At 50.9% G+C, this 27607-nt stretch overlaps 1 protein-coding gene across 2 annotated transcripts in view; it reads left to right on the top strand.

Annotated features, from left to right (window-relative positions):
* Positions 1–3886: 3886 nt before the first annotated feature.
* Positions 3887–27607, top strand: part of NOC2L (NOC2 like nucleolar associated transcriptional repressor) — a 47123-nt gene continuing 23402 nt past the window's right edge. The window contains exons 1-12 of one of the 2 annotated variants that reach the window (XM_084274530.1): positions 3887–3929; positions 4156–4314; positions 5924–6089; positions 6615–6728; positions 7346–7466; positions 8696–8786; positions 10404–10482; positions 12454–12564; positions 13585–13698; positions 14366–14554; positions 17164–17303; positions 22746–22857. In XM_084274530.1, coding sequence (XP_084130656.1) covers positions 3910–3929; positions 4156–4314; positions 5924–6089; positions 6615–6728; positions 7346–7466; positions 8696–8786; positions 10404–10482; positions 12454–12564; positions 13585–13698; positions 14366–14554; positions 17164–17303; positions 22746–22857 — 1416 coding nt within the window. In that variant the 5' untranslated portion in view covers positions 3887–3909. Of the gene's footprint in view, positions 3930–4155; positions 4315–5923; positions 6090–6614; positions 6729–7345; positions 7467–8695; positions 8787–10403; positions 10483–12453; positions 12565–13584; positions 13699–14365; positions 14555–17163; positions 17304–22745; positions 22858–27607 lie in introns of those variants that run through there. The other variant, XM_084274531.1, reaches the window with a different exon arrangement.

Raw genomic sequence — 27607 nt, 5'->3', positions numbered from 1 at the left:
AAACAAGAAATGGAAACTAATTGATGCCTTGAGGCGCTCAGCAAAACATGCAGCTCTCCAGCTGCGCTGGGATTAGACAGCAGTTCCTGCAGTCCAGCACAAAGCACACCAAAATCTAAGCGAAAGGAGCCCTTTGCCTCTGACAAGGGCTGGAAATGTGGGTCATGTCCTAATTCCCCCCCTCCCAGCATCCCTCAGCAGACAAAGGAGAGGAGCCACTGTCGCATCCAGTGCTATTTTATGGCACAGGCAGTGCCAAACCTCTACACGTAGGCACCAAGCAGGTCTCCTCTCCAGGCACAGTGACAGTCAACAGCTTCAGCTGTGCTATCCATCACTGTGGCACTCCTGATCTCCCTCTAGCCTCCTCCATGACAGAATTCTCTGTCCCCAACTCATTTTTCAGACAGGTAAACAGACAAGATGAGAGCACTCAGGTCACTCAAGACAGCCCATATCACAGGAGCTCAATATTCCTGGCTCCTAGACTTGCCCAGGAGCTTCCTGCCTGCATCATCCTTGGCCAGCAGCTGTTCAAAGAGGGATTGTGCCCTTTACCCGTCCACTGTGCAAGGTGATGGTGTCTTGAATAGATGTCAGGGGGCCAGTTCAGAGCAGGTCGTTGCCTCTCAGCAATGCCCTGATGTCAGACAACAGCAATGAACCTGGTGAGACTCAGCCTGAGGTTCCACTTGGCTTCTAAAGGGAAAGCTGACTCCATGATGCTCCAGACTAGGGAGAACTGGGGTTCTGCTGGCTGCAAAGGGGCGAGTAGACCTTTTAGATGAGGTTCTTTTCACAGTTGGGAGTTGGACTTGATGATCTCGAGGTCCCTTCCAACCCCTACGATTCTGTGATAAGCCAAGGAACGGTGCTGCTGCTGCTGTCCTCTGAGGTGCTGCTCATGAGTGACTCTCCAAACCAGAGGGGAACCAGCAGAGATCACCAGCTGCACCCCAGCCTCATCCCTCATCCTGCCAGCCCCAGCCATAGTGAGCGTTGGCAGTGTAGATGTTCTGGGCTGCATAGGCAGATCTGAGTTTCCCCTTCAGAACAAGCCCAGTGCTTCATGGAGCGCTGGGATCCTGTTTCCAAGCCAGAAAACAATTAAGACAATTCCCTCACGTCTCCTTGCAGGCAGCAGCACAGGCCGTGGAGGTGAAAGCTGAGCTGTGAGGAGCATGTGACAGAATGGCCTTGAGTTTGCTGGTACAAGTTTGCCAAGGCCAGCGGGTCCCAGACCACGGGAATTCCAGCTGAAGGAGCTTCAATTCCTGTCCCTGAGGAGTCACACCCTTTAGTAAAGGCAGTGTGGTTTGCAGACAGTACTAGCAGCCCGGGAAAAGGTGAAGGCTCTCTGGCTACCAAGTCCAGCCTGCCCAAGGGTTTGGAGACAAGGCTCCAGCCCCTGATGAAATACAGAAGCCAGCAGAGAGACTGGCACGGAGACCGGCACAGCTCCTTGATTTTCTTTTCTGTTAGCTCCTGAGCCTGAAATGCAGCAAAGCAGGACCAGAACTCGGAACAGTCTCCCCAGCAGATCCCCAGCCTTCAGAGCACACCTGCCTCAGTTTTCACATGCTGCTCCATCTACAGAGACCCCGACTGACGCTGGTGAGAGCAAAGGCAGATGGCCACCAGATGGGCTGGCAGAGCAAAGAGGTTCCACTGCCACCCTTACCAAGCTGACCTCAGCTGACAGAAGGCATAAGGGCCCAGCCCAGCTACCCAAGATGCTAAGAAGCAGCTCCATTTGGATCCCAGATTGCCGAGCCAAGACAGCAGGCAACTATTACACCTGCCAGCTCCCGGTCTGCTCCGAGCTGAACGCTGTTTGCTGGGACTCATGAATGAGTCAGTTCTCAGGAAGGAAACTCAGATCTTTACACCCAAGATTCCCAGGAGTCTTACTCACTGCCGTGTCGAATAAAGTCTTTCCAGCAGATGCTCATGGGTCAGGAGAGAAACTTGGGGTACAGAGGGGAGAGATTCCAGAGAGGTGATTGCCAGCCCGAAGTGACCATAACCAGAAGGCTGCTGGGCATTGAAGCGTTAGCAAGCCACATGACAGTGAATGTGTCCCAAACCAGCCCCTCCTGGTGCATATCCCTACCACACACACATCCCAAATGCGTTGCCTTCACACTATCCATACTGAAAAGGGGCTGTAGCTCTCTGAGGCTCGTTTCAGCTGTGCCCTGCCCTAGGGGCAACAAGTTACCTGCATCAGCCTAGCACACCTGGAAGCTGTCAGGATCCAAAGCACCTGAATATCCACATGTTGCTGAATCACTCCAGAGCTAACACCCTCCCCTGTGGTCTCCAGTGACAGAGAGCCCCCCAAGATAGCACACCTCAGACAGCAGCCTTGAAGTCAAAGGAGAACAGTGGAAGCCTCTTTGTAATAAGGGAAGCCTTCCACTGTTCTCCTTTGGCTTCAGCGACTGCTGTCTGAGGTGTGCTATCATGGGGGAGGCTTCCTTTATAAACAAACCCCAAGCAAGCAAGGTGGCTGTTCCTGCACTTTGCTAGCTTGGCACAAAAGCCTGGTCAGCCCGTGGCTGTGCACTGACGCACCAGGAGCGGGGACAGCCACCCGACCGCTGCATCTCTTCCTTGCTCTGGAGCAGCCGAGGTCCCAGGCCCGGCTCTCCTCGGAGAGGGAGGTGTTTGCTCAGGCAGCAGAGCCGAGCCAGCTGCCAGCCCTGCTGCTCCTTAGGGCCAACCCCCCTCCACCCCTCCGCAAGAGATGCTATAGCTCCAGGACAGCCCTCTGCCCTTCTGGTCACTGCAGACGCCAGGAAAAAAGCTGCCTCCTGCTTCCCCCTGCAAGTTCCCAGAAAACCCGAGGCAAGCTTTCTCCCCGTGCCCTTCAGCTCCCCCACAGCCAACGACACCGAGGAGCCCCTGAGCTCCGCCGAGGCTGAGCCAAAGCAGCACCGGCAGAACCTCTGTGCCGCCGTTCCCCGCGCCCCAGCATCCTGCGAGGCTCCAAGCTGCGGCTTTTTCCTCTACCAACGGGGCTCGCTCCACAAACTTGGCAGAGGACGGGGGAAGGATAGCGCAGAAACGCTGCCGGCCCTCGGCTGCGGAGCGCCAGCGGCCGCACCGGGTGTCCCTCCGGACGCGCCGCCTCGTACCCCGACAAGCAAACTTGCGGGGGAGCAGCGGAGGGGGAAGGATGGCGAGGAGCTCCGGGGGTACCCTCCGGCCGCCGCCCCCTCCCCACAACCCCTCCGGCCCGCCCGCCCCCCCCACCTTCCGCCGCCGCGTCCGAGCGCCCGGCCCTGCCGCTGCGGCGAGAGGGAGAGAGGAGGGGGCGGCGGCAGGGCCGTGCCCCGGCGGTACTCACGGCTCCGGCGCAGCGACGGCCCCGGGCCCGCGGGATGCTGCGGGCGCCGCTACACCCGCACCGCTACCGCCGGCCCCGCGGCGGGGAGACGCGGCGGGGGCTGGGGGGCGGGCAGGTGCACGGCTCCTCCTCGGGCCGCGGCGGGACAGGGATGGGGATGGAGACGGGGCGGCCCCACGGCTGCGGCTTCCTCCCTCACCCGGAATAACCCCGCCACGGAGCCGTGCGAGAGCTGCCCGCGGCACGGCGTGCCGCTGCGCCGCGCCTCCCCGCAGCTGAATCCCGCCACGCACATGTCACCGGGCTGCGGGGGGAGGAGGGGGGATGGTGCAAGGGGTGTTTGCTCCGCCCCGCCGCTCCTTTATCGGGCGCGGGGGCCCGGCCTGCGGAGGGGGGGGGGGCGGGGACACGCGTGGCACCGGCCCCGCCAAAGCAGCCCCGCGGCCCGGCCGCCGAGGGCCGGGCGGGGGTGGGACCGGCGCGTCCCGCTCCGCCCCGCAGAGCCGCGCGGCACGTTGGGAGCGGAAGCGGCGGCCGCGTTGCAGCGAGCGGGCGGCATGGCGCCCACCGGCAAGAGGTGCGCGGCGGCGGGGTTGGGTTAGGCCGGGGGCAGCCCCGGGCTGGAGTGCCGGCGGGCGGCGGGGAGGCCGGCGGGGTGGCCCCGGCCCAGGCGCGGCTCAGCTCAGCTCGGCACCCCCGCGCTGCCGGCCCCGGGGCTGAGGCGAGCGGGCAGGCCCGGCGCTGCCTGTCCCCCCGCGGAGCTCACCTCACCTCATTCCCTCTCCTCTCCTCTCCGTCACCAGGAAGCTGGCGGAGCTGAGCCTGGACGAGTTCCTCGCCGCCGGCTCCGAGTCGGAGCCAGACGGCGGCTCGGAGCAGGAGGAGGCCGCCAGGCCCGCCGAGGGAGCCGCGGCCCAGCGGCGGCAGGGCGGCAGGGAGAGGCGGCCGCGCCCGGCGGGGAGGTAAGGGCGCGCTGCCGGCCCCCGGCCGGGCGGCCCCTCCGGCCAGCGAGCCCCTAGAGCCGCCTTTGCTGAGCGGCTGGGGCTTTGTCCGAGGCGGGGGTTGGCCTCTTCTCCCTGACAACCAGCGGCAGGGCAGCAGGGGATGGGTTCGGGTTGGATATTGGGCGAAAGCTCCTCGCTGAGGCGCTGGGACAGGCTGCCCGGGGGTGCGGGAGGTGCCGTCCCTGGGCCCGGTCATACAGCGTGCTGGTGTGGTGCCTGGGGGGGGGTTTGGAGGTGACGGTGGTGTGGTGCCGACGGTTGGACTTGATGGTGTTAAAGGCGTTTTCCATGCACGGTGACTGTGTAAATACGCGATGAGCACTCAGTGAGCTCGTTGTGGGGCAGGCTGGGATGGGGCAGTGCTCAGCAGCGTGGTGTGGGTGTGGGATGCAGGACAGTTGGGTTTCTGTCATGCCTGTAAAGAAAAGCTGGAGTGTCTTTTAACCTTTCACAGGTTCTGTTGGCGTCAGACAGAGCTTGCAGTGTTCACCTGCAGTGTGTGTGGGCTTGCTCTTACTGAAAGACATTGGAGCATCTGCAACTAGGACACGATGAAGTAGTCCTTAGGCACTGCTGATCTTTGTTAGAAGCCAAACCAGTTCTTTGGTGCTGGATAACGTTTTACTGAGTTCTTATTGTCTGATTTCCTGGGGTGCATTAAAAGGAGTGTGGGCAGCAGGTCACAGGAGGGGATCATCCCCATCTATTCTGCCCTGGTCAGGCCTCACCTGGAGTGTTGTGTCCAGTTGTGGGTTCCCTGGGATAAAAAAGACAGGGATCTTCTGGAAGGAGTCCAGGGGAGGCTACCAAGGGGATTAAGGGCCTGGAGCATCTCCCCTTACAGGGAAAGGCTGAGTGAGCTGGGACTGTTCAGCCTTGAGAAAAGAGACTGAGAAGGGATCTGATCAATGGGTATCAATATCTGAAGGGTGGGACACAGGGGGACATGGGCAGCCTCTTCTCAGTGTCTGTAGGGACAGGACAAGGGGCCATGGGCTCAAGTTGGAGCACAGGGAGTTCCACACCAACATGGGGAAGAACTTTTACCCAGTGAGGGTGAGGGAGCCCTGGGACAGGCTGCCCAGGGGCTGTGGAGTCTCCTTCTCTGGAGATATCCCAGCCCCATCTGGACACCAACCTGTGTGCCCTGTCCTAGGGACCCTGCTTGGGCAGGGGCTTGGACCCCATGGTCTCTGGAGGTGCCTTCCAACCCCCACAATTCTGTGATCCCTATAGCAGTACAGCTTTCACTATTCTGTATGAAAAGCTTGTGAGAGTAACGCTGAGAAATTGAGGAAAGGACTTTTTTCTGCTTGCAAGACTTCTGGTGGGTATCCTGATACAAACCAGTCGTTTGCAATCAAAGCTACTTAATGCTTAATGAGAACAACCTGTGCAAGTCCTCTAGAGCAGGTGTTAAATGAGATTCAGAGCCACAGCCCTGATAGATCATCAGCATTCAAATAACCCCCAGGTGTGCTTTAGTGCCCAGAAGTTGGTTCCTGTTCTTACAGCATCAGCAGGAGCTGGAGTAAGGAATAAATGAGTGTTCATTTTTATCTCCCAGGAAGAAGGGAAAGGCATCTGAACATAAGGATCAGCTCACCCGGCTGAAGGACAAAGATCCTGAGTTTTACAAGTTTTTGGAGGAAAATGACCGTACCTTGCTGAACTTTGATGATTCAGACAGCTCTGAGGAGGAGCCGTTGCACATACCCCCTGATACCCTGGAGGTACAGTGCTGCTTTGGAGTGCTGAGATCAGTTACTGCAGTTAGTAACGTGTTAAGTGTCTGAGTTCCTGTGCAAGGAACTTTTGGGCTTGTAGTGGCACAAGTGGCTGGGGAGGAGCTTCCCCAAAGACCCACCTGTAAATCAGCTGAGGGTTTGAACTGAGTGTGAGGAGTTTGTTAAAAGATTGGGAAAAGGGAGCCTTGAGTTGTGTTTTCTCTGTGGTTTTGCTTTTGTGACTCCTTTCCCACTGAGAATTTGCTTTGCCTCAAGCAATATGTCTTCTCCTTGATGTTTTATGTTACTCCCTGTTGTATTTGTGTACCAAAGCTGTGGGGCTTAAGTAGCTTTGATTTGAGCTTGTAGTAGCTGTAACTCTGTTAGTGCCTTATGGAAAGTGCTGATTGATTGCAGTGCTGAGAGAATTCTCAGCTGCCTTCCTCTTTGGTAGCTACTCAGCAAAAGAGGTGGGGCCAGACAAGGAGTGTTGTGTAGGCCTTTTCTCAGTCTTGGTACTGACTTCTCTAGGAAGCAAGTGATGAGGATGAAGATGATGAAGAACGCGAACCAGTCAAGCGGAAGAAAGTTTCTCTCATCTCCGTGAGCTTGAAAATGGTTGAAGAATGGAAAAAAGATGCAGAGGTGAGCAGGGATTGCAGTATGAGGTGCTTGAGTGTTCCCCTTGAAATGCTCTTCCCTATGTGTTGCTGCTGCTAAAAGACCAACTTTTAATTTGTTCATCTTCCACACAAATCTCCAGAGATGATGAATGTCCTACCTACAAGGTCATGTTTTTGCTTGGGCTGCTGCAAGATTAGATTACTTGCACTTCATCTGAGGGAGAAGCTGGAGAAACTTGTGTGGTTCAGAAGAGGTCTGAATGATTAAGCTTTGATTATTCATCCTCCTGCTGAATATCATGTCTTTGGCAGATCCAAGATCTTCTTTAGTCACGTTTTAAGTGGAGATGAAACAGCTTGCTGCTGACTAAGGGTGGGGGGCCAAAGTCAGATTGGATAGTTGCTTGCAGCTGATTCATTGCTTCTCAACCCCTGGCCAATTAAAAGCCCTGGAAGCCTGTTTTAAAGCCAGTGAAGGCCACTAGCATTGACTAGTCCTGACGTTATTCCTTCCTCTGAGAGGATGGAGCTGTTTCTCCAGTCAAACCATGAATTCCAATAGTCCCATCCCTGTGAAGTGCTCTGTGTTTCAGAATGCTGCTCCCCTGTTCTCCTCAGCAATCCCTTTTCTTTCCCCAGAGAAGGCTAACACCAAAGCTTTTCCATGAAATCACTCAAGCCTTTAAAGCAGCTGTAGCAACCACCAAAGGAGATAGTGGTGGGGCTGATCCCAGCAAGTTTCAAGTCACTGATGCTGCAGGTGAGTTGGTCACCATCCTAATTCTGTGAGAGATGGGAAGCCTTTTGGTAGGGAAGGTTTAGCTGTTGGGAGGGATGAGCACTGGCAGGAGTGAACCTAACCTCTCCTAGGCTTCATTGCACTGAAGCAGCTTATCTTCTTCCTGGGGGTGGGTCTGTGCAGTGGTGTCTCTTCTGGTGTCCCAGTGTGTAAGCATGCCTCTTGGTGTGCACACCTGGAGCAGCTGGGCTTGCAGGCTCCTGAGGAATGTACCATGCTTCATTTCCCAGTGTTGTTAGAGTGCAGGTGAAGCTAGGTACTGTTTACATACTTGTAGTGTGCTGCTTTTGGGCAACTGCTGCATGGTTCTTGCTGATCCCTGAACTAATCCTACAAGACTATTTTAAGTCTTCTTACCAAACAGCGTTCTGTAACCTCACAGCAGCTCAGAGCTCAGTTGCCCTGTCAGATTCACTTTCCTATAGCCAGAACCTCTCAAAATGCTGCATTCCTAGATCTCCTTCTTACAGGGTTGTCATGCCTGGAGAACAAAGGAGACACAGCTGCTCTCTCCAGCCTAGCCCTGTTTTGTGTGAGCTCCAGGCTTCACAGGCAGTCCTGCTTTAGACTCAAACAGCATGGCTGAGCAGGGAACATCTCTGTTAGTGTCTCCTAGGACGTGGCCTGCAGCCTGCCTGCTTTTACCACTGAATTAGCAGGTGCTTTCTTGCTGTGTTTTATGGGCTTGTTACTGTGTGCCATCTGGAACTGGCACTGTAGAGTGGGACTGCTTAAACCCACGTGTTCTCCTTAATCCTTTCTTGCCCAGAGTAGGGTTTTTATATCTCTCATTCTTTAGTGTAAGACATTACATAGAATTTACATAACTGTTTCTGTGACTCTTTAATAAAGTCACACTTTCATTCTCACTGCGTTTTGGGGGGGGATTCATGGTAGTATAGACTCCCTAGCCATGGGTCAGGCTGCTTTTGTGCTTGGTGCTCTTTACTCAGAGAGCAAAGAGAAGGCCCCTGTGTCAGAAAGCTGTCAGCTGTAATCTTGCTGCTTGGATTAAAAAGATCTAGCATAAGATAAACTGATGTTTTCCAGAGGCTTGTGGAAATGCAGTAGTTCTGCTATGGGAATTACTGGCTTCAGGTCCTTGTGGAACTCTCTTTAGATTAGCTGAGAAACCAGGAATTTGTGGAAAACAATTTAGAAATGCTTTATTGACTTCTCTTTTTAATCAGTGTTCAATGCCCTCGTGTCCTTCTGCATCCGGGACCTCTTCCCCTGCCTGCAGAAGGTGCTGCTCCTGAAAACCCCAAAGAACAAACAAAAGTAAGTAAGTCTGGGGAGATCTGAGAGGTGGAGATTTGAGGTTTCTGAATTGCAACTTGGCTGGGAAGCTGGAAAAAGACAGCAGGTGCACCTGAACACAAGCAGAGCTGTCTCATTCCCAGTAATATTAGCTAGGCTGGTTCTTTCTTCCCTGGAAGTACATCCTCTGTAGTATGAGACTCCAGCCATTGGCAGAGGGTGTGTGACTTCAGCAGATCTGGAGTTGCATGTGCTTGCACTCCAGAGTGCTGTACAAGCATTATGAGTTGTTTTCAGAGGAGGAGACCAAGCCTTCTGCCCATGTGTAGGCACTGTCACAAGTATGTGACACCTGATCCAGGTTTAGCAGCCCAGGGTCTGGCAGTCTGAGGGGCTTGCTCATCTGAGTTTGAGCTGTTCAGTGTTAAAGCATGGGTGGAGTGGAAACAAGCATGCAGCTGGGCAAAGAATGGGGCAAGTCATTTTTTTTCCCCAGAATGACAGCATTGGTCCAGTATGTCTGTATCACGTTTGCTGGTGCAATTTCATTTGACTGGAGAGGAAAAATGACTCAACTGCTGCCTGGGAGCTGGGAATTATGTGGGTATTGTATGGGTTGGTGCTTAAAGAGTTTCAGAGCCAGGCTGTCCTATAACTGAATAGGCATCTGTGTGGTTTACCCAGGAACAACCAGAAAAGGTGCTGGCAGCTCAGCCAGTGCCAGTGTGAACTCTTGCTGGATGAACTGGTACCATAGCTGGGGACTAGGAGCCTGGTTTCACAAAACAAGCTGCACAGCTCCCAGTATGTTTTACAAGCTCCTGCAGCCTTATTTAGCCCCAGTGCCTGTCTCCTACTAGACAAGCTGTTAACCTCAGCCTCCTCTAGAGTTTCAGCAGGACACAGTTTTACTACTTTCTTCCTAGTCTGTTTTTCCCATTGTTGGGCAGTGAGAATTTGTCACATTTTGGAAGCTATTTCAGTTCCAGGGTAACTTCTGTGGCAGTTGTTTTTAATTTCCCTGTCACAGATGAAGGGAGGTGAGCTAAACTCTAAATTCCTTGTAGACAGTGGTGCCTAGTCTGAGAAGTAAATTCCAGTTCTTTGTGTAAATACCAACCTCTTTCTTCCCTAGGCCTGACTTGTACAGATGGCATCTGAGTTTTGGGATGGCCTGGGAGTCCTACTTCCAGTGCAGGGGCAGAAGTTTAGAAGAGACTGAGCAGATGTCTCCTAACTAGTTTGATCCCCAATACAGGTTTTCATGCTCTGGGCCAGGCTGCTCTGTTCTCAGGCAGTGACTGAAAGGGAATAGCAGTGTGAGGGATGTGGGTCTCCACCAGCCTGTCACAGCTCCTTGTATCACGCTTCCAGAGAGCTGGGTACTCTGCTGGGAAGCTCTTTGACTTGACTTTTCTAATACTGTCCTTCAGGCAGCACTTCCACAGAGTAAAAGAACTTCTTTTCCCCCATGATGAAGTTGTTACTACTTTTACTCCTTGCATTGCAAGCAGCTGTCTCTTCTCACTGGCAGCTTTGAGGGAGTGAGCTCACTGGTGGTTGTGCTGCTGAAATCTAATAGATTTAGTGGGGTTTTTTTATCTTTTTAAAGTTAAACCCACCTGTTGCTCTTTGCAGAATGGTTCTCCCTTCCACCAGCCCGCTTTGGAGCAAGCTGCGACTGGACATAAAGGCATACCTCAGCTGTACTATACAGGTAAGAAGCTCCAAGTGTTTGTGGTGCTGGAGTTGCTCTGTGCATTGCTGGGCTCTTGTTCAGGGTGATTTGGAGTGAGGCAGATGGGCTTTTGCATCTGTAAACACTACTGTTAAAAGGAAAGTCAAGAGATCAAGAAGATAATTCATGAAGCAGGTAACAGTTAGAGCTTTGGGGGCTTTTCCTTTCAAAAGGAGAGTTACTCCAGTTTGAGGGTAACTTTCTGGCCATCATAATATGGGGATCCTTGGATATTGGTTTTTAAGCTTCCTTCTGTAGTGGAGAATAAATAAGACTTCCTGGCTGAGGCTGCAGTGAGCAGAAAGCAGTCTGACAGTGTCTCGAATCCTTGGGTGTCATATTTGTGTGCCCACCCTGTTCCCTGTCTTGTTTTGGCAGTATTTGGTCCCCCCAGTTTGGGGACTGGAGGACAGTTGGGTCACAATATAGGCAGCCTGTAATGAAGGGCTGGGGTAGTATTCTGGCAGTTGCTTCTGGTTTAATTTGTTGGGCAGATGAGTGTTTAGTGAGCTCTGAAGTAGTCTGCAGTACTGTGCTCCTGCATTCTGCATCTTGAATTCAGATTTTGGCTCTGTGATCTCACCTCCTTGTCATAAATACTAAGAAGACGTTATGTTGACAACCTCTGCCCCTCACATATGACATCTCCAAGTAGGATTGTGCTCCATCCCACTAGGATAGTCCACCTGAAGTTGCTGATGTCTCTCAAACACCAGACAAATCATGGATAATTCTCAAGGAAATCCCTGCCTCCATTAAAGCTTTTTCCTTTTAAGATTGATTCAGCACACATCCCCAGATTGGAGCTGACAAACCCAAAATGATGGCATTGAAATACTCGTTCTTCAGAGGCCGAGGGAAGGGGATGTAAGGAAAGCAAGCCCTGATGTCTCTTAGCTGTAAGCTGGCAGAATGACTTAGCAGAAAGAGCATTTTGATCAGTAGAGCTTTTTTTCCCTCAAGCCGTGGTGCTTCTTGCCAGCAGCAGAGCTAAAGATTGCAGTAAAAAGGAAAAGCTGGCAGTGCAGTCCTGTTGGAGCAATCCCTGGTCCTGTGCTGAGTGCCCTCAGCCCCAGCTTCACTACAGGGGTTTTTCTGGCATGGTAGTTTCTGAACAATGTCTTCTCCTTTTTGTATGTAAAGGACTTTGCAAAGGAGACCTGCTCAGTCCAGGATCTCTGCAGTTCAAGGAGGAGAATGAGGAGGAAAGTTAAAGTAGAAAAAAAGGCCTCTGCTTCCAGTAACTGGGATCACAGGCAGGAAGGGGCACTGCATCAGGCAGAACCTGTCTCCATCTGAAATCACTTGGAGCTTACTGTTATCTTCACACTGGGAACTGTAAAAGTCTCTGGGTTTGGCTCCAGGTGAACTAAGCTGGATAACCTGGAAACACCAGGATGTTTCTTAAATAGTTTGTTTGACCTTTTCCTGAGCTGGAATTAACTTTGTGATACCCAATAGGATTTTAGCTTCCCATTAAAGAAGTCCTAGTGAAATCCAGCAAGTCATCATGTGGCTCAGGTGGTCTGTTTCTGAGCCATGTGTAGAATGAGGTTGTCTTTGTTATGTTCTGACCATTTGTAGTGAGGTGACAGAGGCATTGGTGTTGTGCCATCTGTAAGGGGTCTTAAATTGTAGATAGACTTGTGACACAAATGAAGCTCTATGTAATGAGCTTGGGTGCCATTAGCCATCCAAGTCCAGTAGACCAAGCTCACATCTGCCAGGATGATGTACTTGCAAGGGGGAGTTATTTCACCCACCATGTCTGCTCCTTTCCTGAACAGCTTTTGGGCTTTATCTGAGGTTCCTCCTAGGGGAGGTTGCTCTTCCAGTCCCTTGGTAATGCAGAAGCTCTTGCAAACAGCAAAATACAGATGCTTAATGGTAAAGGAAGAGGTGATGAGGACTACACACTAAATGAGATCATGTTTTGTTTTCCATCTCTAGCTCCTGTCTTGTTTAACAGAAGCCTCAGTTGGTGCAGCAGTCCTTCAGCATGTGATTTCCACAGTGCCTTATTACCTGTCCTTCCCAAAGCAGTGCCGTGCGCTTCTCAAGGTAAGGTGACATGCTGTATGATAAGCCACTTGGATCTGAGGCACTTTACCCCTTCAGATGAGCCTTTCATGGCATTTGGGCAGGATCCTGTGACACCTCAGTCTATTGTCCTCCTCTTCCCTTGCTTTTCTTTCCTGGAAGGCACTCCTGCTCAAGGTGCCGTGAAGAGCTGGCATGCTGAGGTGAGTGGGTGTGTGGCTCTGTGTGTAGCTCCTGCTAATCCCCACACAAAGTGCCACAGAGGGGTTCTGGGGAGGCTGTCTGCTTCCTCAGAGCAGATGGAGTAATTGCTGCCTGTGTGCAGTCTGGGTGTGTGGCTGGGAGAGAATTTCCCTCTTCAGAGCCGGGGGTGGAATATTTTTGCAGAAACTGAAGTCACAACTGCTGAGCTTTTAAGAACAACAAAGGAGGTGTGGAATTGCAGGAGACAGCAACAGGGTGACATTTAAATGAAAAGCTGCAACACAACATTTGAATGAGGCTGGGAACCTTTGGTGATAGATGACTGGTGTACGGCAATGGGAGGCTGGTACAGCTCATATCTGAAGGTGTGGCAGTCTGCTTGCTGCTATAGTAGGGATTTTTGAGAAGGCCTTTTTAGCCCTGCAGCTGGAATCTCTCTGATTTACCAATGGAGTTTGTTAGTGCAAGTAAGGTAACTAGTTTTTGGAGACATCGATCACAACTGTGGTCCTGTTGTACCAGATGGTTCCTGATGGGGCTAGCCATGTCCAAGTGAATCTGTATTCTGAACAGACAAACGCAGACAGGAATGGGAAGAATGACATCTATTCATTTGCTTCTCAAGAACTTGGTGGGGGAGACCAGTCTGTGACTGCTTTACCGGATGCAGAGATACATGAAACTCAGATTAATGTGTTTACATGTCACTGGTGGGCTGTCTGTTAGCCTAGAGCTTTACACAGACTAAAGGTGTGAAGAGGAAGGAAACTTGTACTCCCAACATCTACGACAAGGAAGGGGTTTTGTCCCTTATCTGTGTCTTATTTTCTGTTCCAGCAAGCAATTAATTTGTGGAGCACTGGTGAGGAAACAGTGAGAGTACTGGCCTTCCTTGTGCTGAACAAGATCTGCCGCTACAAGAAAGAGGTGTACCTAAGTCCCTTGCTCAAGGTAAGGTACTTGCTGTACTCTGCTGCTTGTCTTTCTCATGTATGTGAAGACCTTAGAGCATGAGCTACAGCCTGTCAGCCAGGGTAGGAGCTGGAGATGATGCTCGTTACTCCAGAAACAGAAGAAATTCTGCTAGGTCAGTGATACCCTGCTTCCTACACCTGCCCTTCCTGCTGGAGGAACACAGGGTCTGAGCAGGAAAGGTCTCTGGTACTCCTCTGTCTACTGGATAACTACTCATCTTCCAGAATCTTGAGGGTTTTCATCAAGTGCTGCCACACTGCTCAGTGCTACTCTGATCTTTGAGCTAACAGCTGAGGTTCTCATGTGTAGTTTGCTGATGTACCACTGTTACAGAAAGAGGACTGGGACCAACTGTAAGCATGTATAGCTCAAAGCCCTCCTGCAGTTCCTCTCTTCTTGCAGAAAAAGCAATGACAGGGGCATCTGCAAGCTCTGTGCTAAACAGTGTGTGAGCACAAACAGATTCTGTCTCTTACTGTCCTCTCTGAAGAAGGAGCAGGCAGATGACTTTTGTGTGTTCTTTTGAAGGGAGCTGCCTTACAAAAGGAACACTTCCCCCCTGGTTTGGGCGCAGCTGGGTGGAGGCTGGCGCCAGCGTGTTTTTATTCTGGTTTAAAGTGTTTACATCTCGTTTCTTTCCTAGCAAATGTACATAGCCTTTGTGAAGAACTCCAGGTTCACTTCTCCCAACGCCCTGCCCATGATAAACTTCATGCAGCGCACGCTGACAGAGATGTATGCCCTGGACACACACACCTCTTACCAGCACGCCTTCATCTACATCCGCCAGCTTGCCATTCACTTGCGCAGCGCCATGACTGTCAAGAAGAAGGTAGGTACCCATCAGTGTTGGGAAGAGTGTGTCCTGCTGACAGGGGATGTGTGGGGAGGGGAAAAGGATGGTAGCCACTGTGGGCTTTTCGTAGTCTCTCTAAAAGGTGCTTGTCTGACCCATTTTGTAATGTGCCAAGGAGGGTTTTTTTTTGCCAGGGGCTGGGAGTTTGAGATCCCCTTGTCCATATCTAGAATTTCAACAAGAAAGGAGAAGATGATTAAAGGACTGGAGCATCCCCCCTGTGAGGAAAGGCTGAGTGAGCTGTGGCTGTTCAGCCTTGAGAAAAGAAGGCTGAGAGGGGATCTTATGAATGTTTATAAATACCTGAAGTGTGGGACACGGGGGGAAATGGGCAGCCTCTTCCCAGTGCCTGTAGGGACAGGACAAGGGGTGATGGGCTCAAGTTGGAGCACAGGGAGTTCCACACCAATCTGCAGAACAACTTCATCCTGGTGAGGGAGCCCTGGGACAGGCTGCCCAGGGGGTGTGGAGTCTCCTTCTCTGGAGAGATTCCAGCCCCATCTGGACACTGACCTGTGTGCCCTGTCCTAGGGACTCTGCTTGGGCAGGGGGTTGTACCCCATGTGCTCTGGAGGTGCCTTCCAACCCCTAAGATTCTGTCATTCTGTGATTCTGTGAAAAGACATCTGTAGGCTGGAAGTCACTTTCCTCTTCCCACCTTGTGAGAATTGGTGATGTGCTTTCAGTCTTCTGCCTTGAGCACCCTTTTCCCACTCTGTGATACTGCTGTTTGCAGCCTCTGTCACAAAACCTCAAGGTAAAGAAGATTAGGAACCACCCTGGTGCCTGTGTCTTCCCAGTGAAGTCCACGCTATTTAAAAGACTTAATTGAACAAAGCAGCTCAGACCTTTGGGAACAGCCCTGATTTCAGCCACCTCCAGTCTGACCTGGGAAATCTGAGTCAGATTGCTAATCCCAGCTTTATTCCTGTTTAGCAAAACAGACCCCTGGGGATTAATTGTTGGGCCGCTCCCAAACATCGTGGGATTGGTGACCAGTTAAATCTCCTGACTGTTCAGACATGGGGATAAATGAGCAGAGATAAATGAAGTCTGGGCTGCATATACCCTAATTGGATTGCGTTGGCTGCTTACACCCTCAGTCCTGGCCCAGACAAGAACTAAATCCGCTTGATTTCACAGCTGGGGAGGGTTGTAGGAACTTTTAAATGACACCACCACCACCAAAATGTACAAATCCAAGCAGTAAGCCAATTAATTTAAGTTAAGCAGTGGGTGGTTGTGGAAGGTGATTACAAGAGCAGATTGCTTATCTCTTCAGAGCAGGAGAAGCTGAGAACAGAGCTTGGTACGTCGCAGTGGCCTGTTGGGAGCTGGGAAAGCTCTGCTGTTCCCAGCTGTGGCTTAAGTCCCTGCTGCAAGGTTGGGCCCAGTGGCTGCAGTTGAGGGTTTCTGGTCCTGTGTCAGGACTTGGACATCTTGCTTCATCCATGCCATAAAGGAGGTGACCTGGGCTTTGAAAGCTGGAGCTGGGGCACCTTAAATGTAACCTGAGGTCTCAGTGCAATTCTGGGCCTGCAGAACTTTTTAGAAAGAGTGTCCTTAAGGAGCTTCCCTGCTCTTCTGGGCTGTTATTTCATCTGGCACTATAGGCTGCTTAAATGCATGGCAAGGAGGGAGGTGGGGTTTGCCTTGCTCTTGAAGACAATGTCTCTTGGATTGGTGCAAGACCTGACCCACATCTACCCATCCTGCAGTCTGGTTCAGTGTGTCACTGTGTGCTGGGCGTGCTGCTGGATGTTTTTGCTGGTAACCACAAAGACTGAGAGAGCTGAAGGTTTGTGCTCAGCTCTGCTGTCTTTCACTCTTACTCTACAACTGAGACATCAAACTACCCTGGGTAGTGTCTTCTCCAGAAGCAGGGAGGAGTGCTGGGATGGTCTTTTGGTCCTGGCTTTGACAGTGAACACTCATAGGAGCATCTTTAAAATGAGGACTAATGTTACTTTTTAGAGTTAGGGGTGTGATGGTTGAGGGTTTTGGTTGATACAGCTGAGGGAAGGAAAGCTGCTACAAAGCTGCCAGAGGCATTTGAGTGCAGAGAGGGGAAATCCAGATGAATTCAGGTGAGCTTCTTACTAATTTGGTTCTGTGGTGTAGCTTTACATGCCTTTCCCCCCTCTTCTGGTCTGCAGAGGCCAAAAGACAATTCATGAGGGTGTCAGAGGCACTACTTTCTAGCCTCCCTACCCATGGGACATCAGGGACTGTCCCAGGGACTGTGGGTGAGTGGAATAATTAAAGGTTTATTAACACTTGGCCTCATCCCACCATCTGCTGTGAGCTGGGCCATTAAATCTTCCTTCTTGAACGAGCCATGCTTGTGAAGAAAAGCAGTCTGTGTTGGCCACTATTCCCTTTAAGGCACTAACTAGAACCAAGTCATCACGTTGTCAGGGCAGCATCTGGACTTGCTGGGTGGTGGGTCAGCCACTGGTGCCACAGTGCCAGCTGGAATGTTCATTAGTCCTCTTAACAATACACAGTGTCCTCTTGGAGAAACCAGAGTGAACTCCTCTTAAAAGCCCCGTTTTCATGTTTGTGTCTGTGTCCCTTTTCTGCAGGAGAACTTCCAGTCTGTCTATAACTGGCAGTATATCCACTGCCTGTATTTCTGGTGTCGGGTTCTCAGCACAATCTATCCCAGTGAGGTCATGGAGCCACTGATCTACCCTTTGACACAGGTCATCATTGGCTGTATAAAGTAAGTAGGAGTTTTCCTTATTTTGCCAATTCCTCTTCCTCTTGCTTTCTGTGGCAGAGCACTTGCCAAGGGGTGTTACTGTTACACAAGTTGAATTCAACTTTGATTTGTAAGGAGTTATCTTGAGAGCTGCTTTTGGTTGAAGTATTTGAGCTGAAGATGATGTGAGCACCTGTGTGGTTAGGAGGCAAGAAAGCCTTGGAGATGATAACCTACATCACAACTGAATTGTCTGTATAAGGAATTTCAGTTCTGCATAGCTTGGTGTCCAGTTCCAGTCCTTCCTTGTTGAAAGAGAATCTGGTCTGTGACCAGTGTCAAACTGCTACCATTTCTGGGCTAATCTGAGAAGTAGCTAAGAAGTGCCCAGCAGTGGGAACAGAAATTACTCTTCCATTCCTCTTCCTTTATGGTCCAGAATATTTGCAGGATTTCTGTGGTCTGGGCACGTGTCTGAGTAGGGCAAACACTTCTTACTCTCATCTAGTGGGGAGCTGTGGAGAGCCAAAGCAATGCAATTGTGCTGCTAAAAAAACAGGACGCCCCTATTGCTGGAGACCTCTGTCCCCAAGAAGTTTCTAGATAGTGTCTTTTTTTTTTTTTTTGGAAAAAGCTTAAAATAACAGAGTAGTTCCCAAACATTCCTATGAAGATCTAGCCCAAGGGAGGAAGCCTAGCCTTTAACATCCTTCAGAATGCTTTGTCACGTGTGGGGCGGTTGCAGCACCAGGTAGTGTGGCTGTGTTGCTGAGTGCTCCTTCCAAGAGGTTATAGCAGCCTCAGCATTTCCATGGGGAACCATCCAAGGGCAGGTGTGCCATGTATAGCAGATTCTGACTGTCTCAGAGCTGAGCTGCTTGGGAAAAAAGGAGGGAGGAGGTGGGGACTTGGGTTTGGGGTCCAAGCGTGGTCAGATTATGCACACTGGTGGGAAAGCCTGCTCAGGTATCTCTGGCAGTGTCAAAACTATCCTCATGTGTGGGTGGTTGGGTTTTGGGTGTATTTCTTTGTATCTTTAGGGGGTTGAGATTTTTCCTTTCTTTCCAGAGCATTGGCCAGGTAGAGCAGTCTGCATTTAAGCTTGCTGAACTCCAGTAGTTCCATTAATGAAGTTGAACCACGAGGGAATAGTTCCCAGTGGTTATCATAGAATCCCAGTGGTGTTAATGTGTGTGTGTGCAGTTGGAGACCAAGGGGAGATGATCTCTTAATACCAGCCAGTCACTTTATGTTGTGTAGTAGCAAGGCTCTTTTTTGGGATGGTGTGCAGGGTAGGTGATGGAGCTCTGCTCCACAGACGTTCAACCTGAATAACCTGGACAGATTATTCTCCCAGTTGTGCAAAGTGGCAAGGAAAAATGGACCCACTAGTGCTCAAGTACAGACTCCAGTCCTCATTCCTAGCTCTGTAAATACAGTTAGAAGGTACATTTTCTTATGCATATTTTCTAGAATTTGAAAAACTAGGACAAACTCTCAGCAGATACAAACTCAAAACAATAAATGTTTCTCTCTTTTCCCCCCCCCCATCAGTTGATAGATGAAACTTTGTGCTTTGAAATGGTTGTTACTAATGAGCATTGTGGGAATTTCTGAATCTCTGGTGATCTTTTGAAATCCTGTTAGTGCTGTTAACCAGATTCTCAGCTTTAAAACACCACCCACCTGGTCTGAACAACTCCCAAGTGGTGGTGAAGATAAGCAGATTTAAATGATCGTTAGGCTGTGCATACATCCCTCTTCCCAGCCCCCATGGACATGGGCTGCTTCCTGCTGCTGTTGTAGAGCTCCAATTGACCTGCAGACTAATCCAGGCAGTTTTCTACCTGTCCAGACAGATAAATCAGCTGTCTGAGGCTGAGGAAAGGTGAGTGGGGTGAATTTCTGCAGGAGCAGCAGATAGTATTTGCTGGCATCCACGATGGACAGGGCTGTTTGGCATGAAGTATAGTAACTGTCTGGCAAGGCTGCAGGGATTTGGGAACCCACCAGATGGGTTCTAGGATGGGGAAAATAGATCCCAGTCTGGCTTTGTTACTGAGCCAAGCTGGTGCCCAGGGTGTAAAGGAGGGTGGGTAGGTGAGCAGATATGGCTCCATGAGCTTCGGTCTGTAGAATCATAGACTGGTCTGGGTTGGAAGGGACCCCAAGGATAACAGAGCTCCAACCCCCTGCCACAGGCAGGGCCACCAACCTCCAGGCCTGGAGCTACACAAGGTTGCCCAGGGCCCCATCCAACCTGGCCTTGAACACCCCCAGGGACGGGGCACCCACCCCCTCTCTGGGCAGCCCTTTCCAGCACCTCACCACTCTCTCTGTTTAAAAAACTTCCCCCAATACCTCATGTAACCCAACCCTTCCCTCCCTCAGCTTCAATCCATTCCCCCTTGTCCTGCTATTATCTACCCTTTTAAAACCTTCATTCCCCTATATGTAGCGTCTCCTTCCTGCCTATGGGCAGCTTTTGTGGCACAGACTGGCTGGTGAGGGTCAGTCTCTGTACCTCATCCCCTGGAGCAGGTAAACATCTGTGGCAGCTGAGTGTTAACAGAAGAACTCGAGCTGTTTGCTTGAGGTGAGAGGAGGAAACAATCCAGCCTGTGGGTCAAGGGGGTTTCTGCTTCATGTACTCATTTGTGTGTTTCCAGAAGGTCTGTTTGGGGGGGTGCATCTGCTTGGGTGCTGCTTGGGATCAGCCCTTCTCGTGGAGATGGAGCCCTCTCTGTGTCTGTCTGGGCTGCTCTGCTTTACGAGGTGTCTGTCAGGAGGTGGAGGGGCAGGACGCTGTGTAACATCTGGAAGAGCTTCTTTCGCTGCTGCTCCAGATGTGGCAGAGTGCCCTCGGGCACATCTGGAGGGGGGCTGGTGCCGGGAGGGGAGTCCCCTTCCCCAGAGCTGCTTGTACCGGGAGGTGGCGCCTGGCTCCAGCAAAAGGGCAGCGCTGGGCTGTCTGTCTGTCTGTCTGTGGGACTGTCAGGTGCTTGTGCAGCCTGGACCTCTTAGAGGAATGGGGAGGAACCACCACCCATCAGGGGCCTTTGGCTCTATGCAGGGACTAGGGCAGAACTTGTTTCAAACGAGGTAATGAGTAGAAAGGGATTGCCTGCTCTGATCAGAATTGGCTCCCCTGTTTCCTCACTGTCTCTTTGTGCTTTCCAGAATGTAAAATGCATTGAAACTGGTTTTAATAATAACACATCTCATCAGAGGATCCCATCTGTGTCTGAAGTTACCTGTGCTCAAGGTGTTGGTTTAGGAAAGTTGGGATATTGACAGAAGCGCTGGAATTGATGGTTTCTGAGTCCTGGGATGCTGGGAAGAGCCTCATTGCTGAGTGTTTCTCCTGGGATGGCCATGTAATGATGAGTGGTGGTGATCTCTCAAACAGCTGAAAGGTCACAGTTAGTTTGACCAGCGGAGTGGGGCTGTAGGTATTGCAGAGATAGGAGGATGTAGGAGAGGTGATTTTTTTCCCTCCTTCCTTTCTCTTCTTTGTGCTTTTCTCTGCCTCCATAGCCTTCAAGTCCCCCCTTTTCATCTGTGTGCTTGTGTATGTCCAAGTTTGTTGTCTGTGTTTTTATGCAGCAGAGTTGTTGCTGAAGGTCCTGGTCTGTGTTACCCCCTTTTTCACTCATCTCAAAGTGTTTTTCAAACACATCTGCTTGGATCTCTGTCTTGCTCACAGTCTAAGCTATAAAAATGAAGTTCCTTCTTGATTTATAGTTAAGTGTGGATTTTTAATGCCTGTTAAGTTTTAGTTTCCAGCCTCTCAGCATGTACAGGGAAGAAAGCAGGTACAGCCACCTCCTGGGAGAAGCAAGCATAGCCTTGGTGTGCCTGAGTGGCTTCTCTTCAGAATCTGTCCTGGTGGGGTGGAGGCTGATGTTAAAAGAAGCTTCCTCTGTCCTCTCTAGCCAGAGGAAGATTGTGGTTACTCAGGAGTGTAACAGAAGGAGCTGTTAATGAGTAAAAATAAACCTTGAGGAGCCTTTAGACTGTTCTCTACACCACAGCCTGTGCCCAGGCTGCATGGGGGAGGTACAGCATGCATTCCAGGAGATAGTGATGGCAAGATATTACAGAACACTCTCCACAGAGACAATGTGAGCTGGTTTGACCCCCCCTGGCTGTGCCCTGGAGTGACTAGGCAGTTGGATCTTCCTCAGCAGAGCTGGGACCCAGCTGTGTTTTGTATTCCCTGTGCATCCAGCCATCGGGAAGCTGAGCAGGGTGTTGCATCGCCATGCACTCTAAAATTAATGGTCTTGGTTTACAGTAAATCTATACACTTAACAGGTTTATTCCTCGATCAATTAATTCCTGAGAATGGCTTTCGTCATCTCCAGTGGTGCCAGATCAGGGGTGCAAGGTAGATTTATTTCTATAATGGATCCAATGATAATTATTTCACTATTTGGGGAGGGGGGGGAGATGCAGGTGATTTATGATGCCTGGTAAAGCTTTTTTTTCCCCACCTCCTGGACTGTTGTGCAGGCTCTTTGAGGAGGGGAGGTATTCATTTATCAGCCTTGAGCCTGTTGTCTGGGAACTGTGTTTTTTAAAAAATAAAAATAAATTCTTGTTAATGCTGGAGCCATCCATGTCTTCAAGTGCAGGTCATTCAGCCTGAGAGGGTTCTGGAGTGGTATAATAATGAGGTCTGGTGGCTTTTAGGGATGGCTCTGGATCTTCCCTGCTGCTCCTGGCTCACGTGGGGCTGGGGCTGCTGATGCTTCTCAGTCCCAGCCTCACAAAGGGAGTTGGCTGGACTTCTTGCTTAATACCTAATGGCTTGAAAGGTGGGTCAGAAAATCTGGCCTCTTCCCCTCCATGCTGATTACTGGCTGTTCAAATGTACAGGTGCTCCTTTGGATTGGAGAGGGCTGCCCAGATTTGGCTCTGAGGGGTCACTGATTGCCCTTTGGTCCATCTGGGTACACTGGTCACTGCTAGTGCAGGTCCTTTTGCCTCAGCAACAGCCCACACTAAGAGGGTTCACTGTTCAGGTGGCAGCATGAGCTCTGGGCACATGGAGAGTGTTGTAGCCTGAAGTGGGAAACCTCATCTTCCTTGTAGTCCCTCTGGTATCCTGGGGGAGCCCTTTTCTTGCTGCTTTACATGGGTGTTCCTGCCACTGTTTCCTTGTGTGCCTGCCTGTGCTGGGAGCAGGAGAGCTGCAAGTGTTGAACGTGGCTACAGCATCAGTGGTGAGCTTTGTGCCTTGTAGCACTTTCTCCCAGCAGCAGATGAAACCTTTGGGCAGGAATTTGTGTGTTGTGTAGCTCAAACACATGTGAATTTTATTTCCAGCTGTGGCACAGCTCCAGCAGCTCAGTTTGCTGTGCAGTCCTGAAGCTGGCTGTCTCAGGTGTCGCCAAGGGCTGCAGGTACAGCTCCTCCAAAGACTTGGCCTAATGTTGTCTTCTCTCTCTCCCTCTCCAGGCTGGTCCCAATGGCTCGTTTCTACCCGCTGCGCATGCACTGCATCCGCGCACTCACACTCCTGTCTGAGAACACCAGGACCTTCATCCCAGTGTTGCCCTTTATCCTGGAGGTTAGTTGGTTCCTGCTCACATAGTGATGGCTGGTGCCTACTCCCTAATAAACACATCACTTAACCAACAGCTCAGTACTCACCAGCAGCTCCCCAGATCGCCCAGTTTGCTTCCTTCCTAAACCCTCTGACAAACAGCATCAGACAGAATGTATTGTTCTAGTTAGCAAATAGGATTTAATTCTTTATTGTCCTGTGAGAAGAGAATATCAGATCAGCTGGGTGCAAAAATACATTCCTAGGTGGCTTAACTAATGTCTCTGGAGTAGGCAAAGAGTTTGCCAAAGAAGGGAGTTAGAGGCTCAACTGATGGTGGTGGTAACTCCCCAAGCTGTTGCTACTTCATCCTGCTAATGTGTTCATAACTTAGCAAAAGGAAGAGGTTCTCCTAACTGCAGACAAAGGGAAGGAAAAAACCCTTCAAGGATTAAGATCTCTGCAAATGCAGCCTGGTAAAGTGCAGGATGTTTGGTGAAATATCAATGCTGAGAGACCATCCAGCTTCCCCACATCTCAGACACCTAAAGGCTGAGTGAGCTGGGGCTGTTCAGCCTTGAGAAAAGAGACTGAGAGGGGATCTGATCAGTGTTTATCAATATCTGAAGGATGGGACACAGGGGCCATGGGCAGCCTCTTCTCAGTGTCTGGGGACAGGACAAGGGGTGATGGGCTCAAGTTGGAGCACAGGGAGCTCCCCACCAATCTGGGGAAGAACTTTTTCCTGGTGAGGGTGAGGGAGCCCTGGGACAGGCTGCCCAGGGGGTGTGGAGTCTCCATCTCTGGAGAGATTCCAGCCCCATCTGGACACTGACCTGTGTGCCCTGTCCTAGGGACCCTGCTTGGGCAGGGGTCTGGACCTGATGAGCTCTGGAGGTCCCTTCCAACCCCTACAGCTCTGTGAGTCTGTGATCTGTCCACATAGGCCTTTCCAGCCTCTCTGTTGTGAGAGGGTAGTACAGAAGTGGTGTGGTGAAATTTCACTGAAGAAGCCTGAGCGAGGTGGGGTGAGGAGCACAGGAGCCCCAGTAGGTCAGCATGAGGCTGGACATAGAGGAGGAAGAGGGAGGGAGGGAGACTTCTATAATAAACGACCTGAGTCAGCCAGGCTCGTTGCTAATCAAGTTCTGTTGAAGCAAAGGCTTCTGTGGTTTTGTGTTGTTGTAAACGTCCTTTGCAAACCACATCCTCTGTGCCTGTGGAAGGCAGCGATGTTTATAAATCTCCTGCTCTCCCTCCTCCTCTGCCTCTCCCTGGCCTGTGTGGCTTTACCCTTCTCCTGCTTCCTTCCTCTTCTTCGTGCATATTTGAAGTTCTGCCAGCCAGATTCAGCCAGGGAGGCATCTCGGCTCCGGGGTGGTGGGGCTTGGGATGAGGATGGTTTCTTTGCTTTTTTTAGTGCTCTGAGAGATAAAGTGTTTTTCCCTTCAGGGCCTCCCCACCTCTTTGCATTCTGGCCCTGACACCTCAGCTGTAATCTGTGTGCCTGGCCCCAGCCAGGCGTTACCACGCCGCACGCTGGGCTTCCTCCCAGCTTCCGCAAACCCCCAACCACATCCGAGCCCGCTGTGTGTGCTTGAGAGGCACTGCTCAGCTCTGCTGGTCCAGGTGCTGGAGACAAGGGAGGGCTGGGGGCAGGGTGATGTCTCTGTGTGTGCTGCTTGCATGTTCTTTCACGTTATTTCAACAATTACTCTGCTTTAACTTCTGCAACCCGAGGTGCCTGGTGGGATGTTGAACGCCCAGATCTCCCTGCAGCTGTCAGCCTTTCCCTTCTTCTTGCCCATCTCCTGCAAGGGATCCCTCAGATGGAGTTTCCAACAGCATTCAGGGCTTTTCCCCTTGTACTTGTATCTCTTCTGAACTCCCTTCTCCCTGTTACAGAGGTATCTGAACGCTTAACCCTTTGTGTGTCTCCACAAGCTGTCTGCAGGCTGGGTGGATGATGATAGGAAGCTTTAGCAGACAGAGGAAGTGACCAGCCTACCATCCTGAGGTGGCTGTTGTGGTGCTAGGGGGAAAATCTGTGTTCTGATGTCCATCCTAGTGCTTTAACTATGAGCCTGTTTCTACAAGCTCATAAATTCAGCAGTGGCTTAAGTCAATAGATGTCAATTAATCCCATGCCACCCCATGTCAGGAAAGAAATTCCATTTAAAGACCATTATCCAAACCCTCAGGAGATTGAGGGGCCTGATCAGAGCTTTGGTGCAGGAGTCAACTTGAGAGGCATGACTTTGGGGAGCAGAACAAAGCCTCCCCCACATAAGGTGTGCTCTGTTTGGTAGAGAGGAGGAAAGGCTGCTCTGTCACTGCTGGACCTGAATCCACAAGTGCAATAAAGGAATGGCTGGTGAGTTGGTGACCCTGTTTTGGGCCCTTTTTAGAGAGGGTTTAGCGTGATCTTAGAGTTGTAGATTCACTGAAGCTCCTTGTGTAAATAGTGACTGTGTGACTGTTTCCCTTCCCCCTCTCCATCAAGGAAACCCAGCCCTTGCTGCCTCTTGTCTCAGCTCAGTTGCTGCTGTGCTTTCAGGAGGTGGCAGCTTGAACGGCTGTGCGATTCCCGTGGGCACAGGAATTCCCCAAGCCCCTGCCAGTGGAGATGAGAGCTGGCTGCTTGATGCATCTTGACAAGGGCTGATGCTCCCCAGCGTGGGCATCCAGGGCTGTCTCTTCTCTGACTCTGCTTTCCAGGATGGAGCAAAAGCAGCTTGGTAAAATTACGTTTTAGATAGGTGGAGGTGGCTTGGGAGAGCGTGTAAATCAGACAGGCTTTTATTTTTGTATTGTTACTGTGAGATCCCAGGCTCTTCTTTAATCACTTCAATTATTGTGTAACAGTTTCTGCAGCAGGAAAACTGGTGGTTCCTCTGCTGGAAGGCAGGTGTGGATAAACAAGGTGGAAATCTCCCCACAGGCAGCCTTTGCATGCCAGTTTAAAATTAACCCTGACATGCTTAGGAAGGCATGAGTTTTTCTACTTGGACACTTAAAAGTGGCTTGACTCTTGCTTTGGATGTGCAGCTTGCTTCAGACACAGTCCCTGGGGGCTTGGAGTGCAACATACATGGGAGTGGGACCTGGATGGTGTTGGAGGAGGTTGGCTGATGTGAAGATTATATTTGGAGAATTGATAATGTGAGATGTTATACATTTAAACACAGACCTGAAATTAGTTTTCTAAGAGATGTGGACTCTCTGCCTCCTTTATAGAGAGGAAAAGCTGCAGCTTCAGACAGACTGAGTGAAACCACTGCACGAACTGAAGCCCTGTCCTTCCTTTTCCTCATTCTCCTCCCTCCACCACTATATTGCAGCTCTTAAATTCTGGATCACAGCCCTGCAGGTACCAGAGGTTGTGAGAGTGAAATCATGCCTGACCGAACTAATAGACTTCTATGATGAGATGATTGGCTCAGCAGATGAGGGGAGAGCAGGGGATGTTGTTTATCTTCTCTCTATCAAGGTTTTGGATACCATCTCCCGTAACTTCCTCCCAGACAAGCTGATGAATTGCAGACTAGATAAGCAGACTGTGAGGGGCATTGACAGCTGGCTGAATTTCCAGGCTCACACTGATCATCTAGCTGGAGGTTAGACACTGGTGGTGTACCCTGGAAATCCATACTGGGGCTGCTACTGGTTTTCATACTCATTAATGGTTTGAATGGTAGAGCAGAGTAGCACCATCAGAATGTCTGAAAGGAGGGTCTGCCTGAACACAGGGAAACTTATTTTATTTCACTGTGAGGGTCACTCAGAGATACTCAGAAGCAGCCTGGATGTAGTCCTGTGCAGCTGGCTCTAGGTGGCTCTGCTTGAGCAGAGCAGTTTGGACACGAGGACCTCCAAAGCTCTTGTCCAGCCTCAGCCACCCTGTGAATAAGGAGGTTGAAGCTAGAGTTTTCTCAGTGTCTGTTAGTGACAAGAGGCACTATATAGAAAATGAAATGCAGGAGGTATTAAGATCCCCCTTAAACACTAAAAAAACCAAACCACCAATTTTCTCTGGTGAGGCTAGAACAGATTGCCTGGATAAATAGTGGAGCAGAAACTCAGAGTCTGGCCAAACATGACCCTGAGCAACCTGTTCCAGCTGACCCTGCTCTGTGACTTCCAGAGATCCCTTCTGTCCACAACTGTTTTGTGAGCAGCTTCTGCAGAAAGTTGGGCAGCTTGTCTGAACTTGGCAGTAACCAGATTCTGCTGGAGCAGCTTAACTGGGTGCACTCAGCTATTCCCTCTGTGACTGACAGACCTGAGGAGAGCTGCAGGCAGGCCCAGGGAAGCACCAAATCCTTGCTGTGAGCTGGCCTGGGGCAGCTGGCTTTGGGGGGGATCAAAAGCAGATGCCAGGAGGCTTTTTCTGGAGCCTGGGAGAAGGAAATGGGGAGTGGGTGGTGCGGTGCTGTGGGTGCAGAGTTGGTTCCCTGGCTGAGCACCCTTCCCACGAGCCACGTGGAAATCGTCTGGGAGCTTGAGACTGCCAAAAATCCTTCTCCTTCCTGCCTGGGTTGCCCTGTCCTTTCCTCTGTCTGCTAGTGGTTATCACTTAAGCCAAGCTGTTGGCTTTTGACATTTTCTGGCCCTCCAGTCCCTCATTATCGCCTCTCCACCCTGCCACAGGATTCCTAGACATCAGTCATCCCCTCCTTCAGAGTCTGGCTGGTAGCTGATCCGTTCTGCACAGTCTTGAGATGGGAACCACATTTTCCCCCTTCCCACACGTCCTGACTGGTTCCTTAGCACC

Source organism: Gallinula chloropus (assembly GCF_964237585.1).
Source record: "Gallinula chloropus genome assembly, chromosome: 23".
NCBI classification, from domain to species: Eukaryota; Metazoa; Chordata; class Aves; order Gruiformes; family Rallidae; genus Gallinula; species Gallinula chloropus.
This window is presented reverse-complemented; position numbering and strand designations above follow the sequence as displayed.